Below are 5839 nucleotides of genomic sequence, written 5' to 3'. Positions count from 1 at the left end.
CTATCTATCTATCTATCTATCTATCTATCTATCTATCTATCTATCTATCTATCTATCTATCTAATGATGATGATGATGATGATGATAATAATAATAATCTGAAACTATTCACACATGAGAACAAACAAAGCCCGTTTCTACCCAAACGAACCAGACGACTTTACTTTAGTCTCACTCTTTCGCATGAAGGCAACAGGAGGAGGGAGGCTCGACCAGCTGGATTAAACTTCCCTCCCATCATCATCATCAGTAGCAGCAGGAGCAGCAGCAGCAACAAGAGCAGCGTGCTGTGAGTATTTGTGTTTGTCTGTCAGATCTCCGTGCAGTGCGCTCCGACGCAGACCTCCCTGCTTCACATTGCTTCAGTGTTTTGGAGAGCAACCTGTCCGTCGGAGAAGCATGAAAACTGGGATTCAGCTGCTCACAGGACGAGTGAGCTGAAGGGTGAGCCTTTGACTATTCAAGTCTCATGTCAGATCGATTCTTCTTTTCAATTTGTTTTTAATTATTACCAAACTTGCTGTGAACTATAAAAAAAAAATTCTAGCCAAAAGCTGGATGCTGGTTAAGTATTTCCTGAAGAGAAGATTTCTTTTATTTTGCTTCATTTCTCTAATGCAATGAGAGGCATCTTGAATTACTCAGATAATGACATTTTGTTACTTCAGCGGCAGCCTTTTAATTAGAGTGTTCTGTTGAATTTCAGACATAAGTCATTAGGCGTTCACCCTTGATCTTATTTCCAGACTGGCAAACTGACTCTTGTGGCTCTTTTTATTTGTGACGGTTGTAAAGACGGAGACAACTTTAAAAAAAAAAAAAAAAAGTTATTGCAATTGAATCTTTAAAATAATTTCGGAGAGTGCTAAGACACCAGAAGCAACATCAAAGTTTTCACTTGTAATTGGATATGTGGTTGTATTTTTAATGCATTTTGTTTATTGGATGATTTGGAAAACATATAATGAAGAATAAACTGATTAATGAGGTTGGAAAAGCTAATTAGCAGCAAGAAATCATTGTATCTTAACAAAAAAGTCTATATAAACTAGACTTTTTGTTTATCTTGTGCATGTTCATATAATTCACAGGATTTTTTTTTCATATTTTAAGCAGAAGAGTTTGTCCTGCAATGAGTTGCTGCAACAGCTGCTATAATCTGGTTTGTGCAAGCAAAGCTTATCTCCCACGGAAACTTTGCAGAATCCCCTAGTTTAGTTGAGTGATTCCACCTCTGGATAAGTTTGCTGTTGTAGAGGATGAAGAAGTGGAGGCCAGTGTGAGCTAGAAGCACAGAGACACTTTTGTGTTTTATAATTGAGGCAATACGCAGTCAGGATTCCTATCCATATGCCTTTCCTGGAGCAATCTGCAACAACCGTGACGCTTTTTAATGGCTTTGTGGAAGTCCAGAGATCCTTCCAGAATGACAAAATGTATCTGTTCATTTAAATATCTTCTGAGATGCTAAATGCAAAATTGATCTGAATCTTGCAAATTCATCAAATGAAACATGTCTTATAGCAGAGTGGTGTTTTTTGGGCCAGAGGTCAAACAAGCCAACTAACAGTGTGGTGAGAGGCAGGAAGTATGTCGAACAGTGTTCCATTGAGAATCATGTGTTCTTATATTCTGGTCATAAATATCACAGTACTTTACAAAACATGGAGTCTTTGCTCTGAAAATTTTCATTTTTTATTCTGCCTTTATCGTGAAATGTTCAAATTTCAACCACAAACTTCAACGCAGTAAGTGAGTGACCAACACAGGGTAGGTGTTAAAGGACTAATGTCCCAGAGAGAGATAAACTCCTCCATCTTCGCATTGATTGCTGCAACAGTATCTTCACAGATCTGCCTAAAAAGTCAATCACAGCTGCAGCTGATCCAGGATGCTGCTGCTCATATGTAGAAGCAGCATTCAGCTTCTATGCACCATAAATCTGGCACAAACGTCCAGAAAACTGGAGAACAGCCGAAACACTGACTTCCTTTAAATCAAAACCTGCTTGTTTAGAGTTGACTTTGATTATTTTAGGTAGATCATTGATCACAATATCTGATGTGTGTTTGCTTGATGATTTCGATGATGTCATTTGAGAAAATGTAATGTTTTTAACTGGTGACTATATTATGTTTTAATGATGTGAAGTATTTTGAACAGTCTTGTTGCTGAAATGTGCGGTACAAATAAAGTTGATTTGACTTTATTTGAAAAGCATAGCTGTCAAGTGGAGGGAAAATGATGCATGTTTACTAAAATCTTTCACAAATAAAAACCTGAAAAAGGTTTGTTACAGAACATTATGGAACAAACAGCATCAAGAGGAGCGAGGATCAGAGCAGACAGATCAGGAATGAAGCTGTGGAGAACTTTCAACCAGAGACTTAAAATCACATAGAGAAGTATTAAATCCATCATTTGAAAATGGAAAGCGTTTTCCACATCCTACCAAGAAATGGCCGTCCTCTTAACTGATTGCAAGGAGAGTATTAATTATGAGCATAATTTTCTCACCAGAGATCTCCAGAGAGAAAATTTGTTGACAGGGCAACTATTCATTGTACACCTCACAAAATCTATCCGTTAGCGAAAAGTTTTTCCTTTAGAATTCCAGCGTTTCCTTCATGCCTTCTAGACGAGACCAACATTTTACTGCTTTTGCCTGCTTTCGTAGCCCAATGTTGTCTTGGAAACGCTATCTGCCCCATGAAACATGGCGGTGGCAGCATCATGCTGTGAAGAGTCTTTTTATCGACAAGGACAGGGAATCATCAGAGGCAGAAAAACTGGGACGAAGGTTTGGTTTCCAGCTGGACGCCGAGTCTGAACACAAAGTTGGAGTTAAACTGACCAAAGGAAAGTCTTATGATCATTTCACAATTCTTCAGAAAAATCTAGGAAAAGTTTTTCAGCATGAATATTTCTCATGCTAGAACATTATAGATTAAAAATCTGACTAAAACAATGCATATTTACATCCAGCACCTATGCAGGAACCTGCATGAAGTTGCTCCGGTGACCTGGCTGCGTCAGCCGTCCACGCATCTCACATGGGAATGTCGCACCTGCCTGTAACTGCTGAGCCCCAGCGATCGGTTTGTGTACGCTGCTAGAAGCTGTCATCTTTGTTGAGATGAGATGACCTTGCTCAGACTCCGAGGTTTTTGATGTTTGTTTTTGTCACTGCAGTGTGATTTTTGCTGCTGCGTGCTGACAAGGAACCTTGAAATGTTTCGCAGCTTTTTGTCATGTTTTTCTCTCTCTCTCTCTCTCTCTGCAGTCAGCAGAAATCCTCTGCCGTCCTGAACAATTTGTTTATGGGATTTATGTTTCCTTGTATGAAAGACGTGTTTTTTTTTATTGTAATTTGCATCATATGCTTCTGTTTTTTGCGTGCCACGCAGTCATGTGAGGTATTCCAGTGTGGATGGAAACCTTTGAAATTCGTCCGCTTGTTTTCATGATAAAAATAAAGCCTTTATTCCAACTTCCTTTAACTAAATCAGTAGAGTAAGAAAAAACAAAGGGCAGCTGAAAGCCTTGTGGTGCAGGTATTAATAGAGTGTGAGGTTCTCTCCTGTCTGTCTGCATCACAGTGTTGTTCAGTTTACTTCAGAGAGACAATCACAGCCTGAACTTTGTGGTTTCTTCTTCTGCTTACATCTGGGGGCTATTTGCTTCCTTAAAGGAGACAGCTGACAGAAAACTGAATGATTTCCCTGCAAAAGCTCACACAGTAAACTGGGTACTAGAAACAGATGTGAGAAATGTCTTGTTTATCAGTGACATCACGGTTAGACGGAATGAAGTCCTTTTTTTAAATATCAGCTTTATTACTGATGTCAAAAGCTATTGATCCATGCAAACTCTGCTGCGGCGCTGACTATTGGATTGAGACAGACGGTGTAATAGACTCCATTACTGGTGGCAGGGAATACTCAAAGAGCTCTTTGTTTAATAAAACTGCTATTGTATGAGTCGAGCCCGTATGAAAGTGTCCGTTGTCCGATGAAGGAGGGAGGAGGAATGTTGCTGTCTAACGCATTCAGGTCGCTGTAATCCCTGCTGGGATTCAACCTGGAGGATAAAAGGAGTCAGAATGGATTTGTTCCTTCACTCCTTTTAGGAAAGTTGGCCTCATTAGCAGCTATATTTCTCAAATCAATTAACACCATCAATTAATAACTGTGGTTGTAAGAATAAGAACAAGGAAACTGTTTGGTGTAATGTAATCGAAGGGATTCTGATGAGATTAAGTAGCGGTGCAAACAGCCAATATTTGATGCTTCATGCAGAACAAATGTAGAGAAAAAAAATCAACTTTCCTCGTCTCTTCTCAAAATCAGAAAGACAAAAGAACATGCCTTTGAAGTAAGGTGGATGTGTCCTGATTTTTTATTTTTTTTTTACTTTTGTTACTCCCTGAAATTTGTTCTTATCTGCTGAGAGTGAAGCTTAAAAAGTTTAAAACTGCTGAAACTGGGTCAAACAGGGCCATGCGAGGACCAAGGTTTACAAAGTCTTACAAAGACTGAGGAGGATGTTAGAAAAGGAACATGTTAAATAGAGAAAAATCTTTGTGTTTCTTTAACAAAATATGTGACTGCATGGTCTATACAGTAATGATTTGGAACATTTTCAGCTTCAAACCTGCAAAATAGACCAAACCAAATCCTCAACCAAATCCTCAACAGGAAAATAATTGCTTTTGTCTGTTTCTATCATTTTTGGCTCTTTTAAAATGGCAAAAATGTAGCATCCTGTTACTTTGTTTGCTATCTGAGTAGGCTCTGAAGACCTCACATTCATCCATCTGTGGATCACTTTGAAAAGTGAAGTATACATTTATAAATGGTTAAGTCACTATAAGACTAGGAATGCTTAGGCTGGGATTGTTGCACCTTTCTATTCTTTTGGATTATACTCCTGCAACAGATGATGTATTTATTGTATGCGCCTTTGCACATCTCACCAGAGGTTCCCATAAGTCTGGAGGATGCCGTGCAGATTCAGTAAAAATCACAAAGACGTTTAATAGGCCAAACTGGAACTCAAATTTCATTTAACACTTAGAAATAATTTCTCCTACAGCTATTTTTGGTTCAGTTTTGACTTATTGCCTTGATGTAACTTTTAATTGAATCATCTTTGGTCCTCACCATGTGCTCCAGGCCATCAGCAGGCGACCATGTGCAGCTCGGTGAGCCCAAAGCAGCTCTGCGGTCCGGGCCTGACAGACATGCAGCAGTACCAGCAGTGGCTCTCCAGTCGACATGAAGCCAGCCTGCTGCCCATGAAGGAAGACCTCGCCCTGTGGCTCAGCAACATTCTTGGTAAAACAATATTAATACTCAGATTAGTCTAAAATAGGCTGGTGAAAATCGTATCTGTATATGTAAAGCGCATAGCTTCATTTGGAGCATCGTTTCGCATCAAGGTGATGTGGATCCAGTCAGAATTATTATTTTAATAATGTCTGCTTATCTTCACACTTTAACGATTTGGATGATTATGAGTTTATTTGGACACAAACTGTTATTCTCTCTCCACATATTTTGCTGTTTTGCTAATTCATTTGAAACACTGACCTCTGAATGCGACCATGCTGCAAAAAGAAAAAAACTCTGTAAGGCTCCTTGTTTTGTCTTTAACATAATTTAAGCGGTAGTGCTGATGTAAACACTTCTACAGGAAGCTGGGATCAATCTAATTCTCATTACTAACCCATTTTCAAGTCAACAAACTGTGACCCTGAGTCAGTGTTCGATACATTACCTTAAAGGAATAATGGACATCATCAACTTTTCTTAAATAATGCAGAGCCACTGGTAAAGAA

At 39.0% G+C, this 5839-nt stretch overlaps 1 protein-coding gene across 1 annotated transcript in view; it reads left to right on the top strand.

Moving 5' to 3' along the window:
- Positions 1–171: 171 nt before the first annotated feature.
- gas2a (growth arrest-specific 2a) overlaps positions 172–5839 on the top strand; it is a 21294-nt gene continuing 15626 nt past the window's right edge. The window contains exons 1-3 of the mRNA XM_007578587.2: positions 172–289; positions 367–444; positions 5175–5336. Of these exons, the coding sequence (XP_007578649.1) occupies positions 5192–5336 (145 nt within the window). The 5' untranslated portion in view covers positions 172–289; positions 367–444; positions 5175–5191. The remainder of the gene's footprint in view (positions 290–366; positions 445–5174; positions 5337–5839) is intronic.

This window comes from Poecilia formosa, unplaced genomic scaffold, assembly GCF_000485575.1.
Source record: "Poecilia formosa unplaced genomic scaffold, Poecilia_formosa-5.1.2 Scaffold484, whole genome shotgun sequence".
In the NCBI taxonomy this organism is placed as follows: Eukaryota; Metazoa; Chordata; class Actinopteri; order Cyprinodontiformes; family Poeciliidae; genus Poecilia; species Poecilia formosa.
Note: the sequence above shows the minus strand (reverse complement) of the source record. Positions and strands in the feature narration are given on the sequence as shown.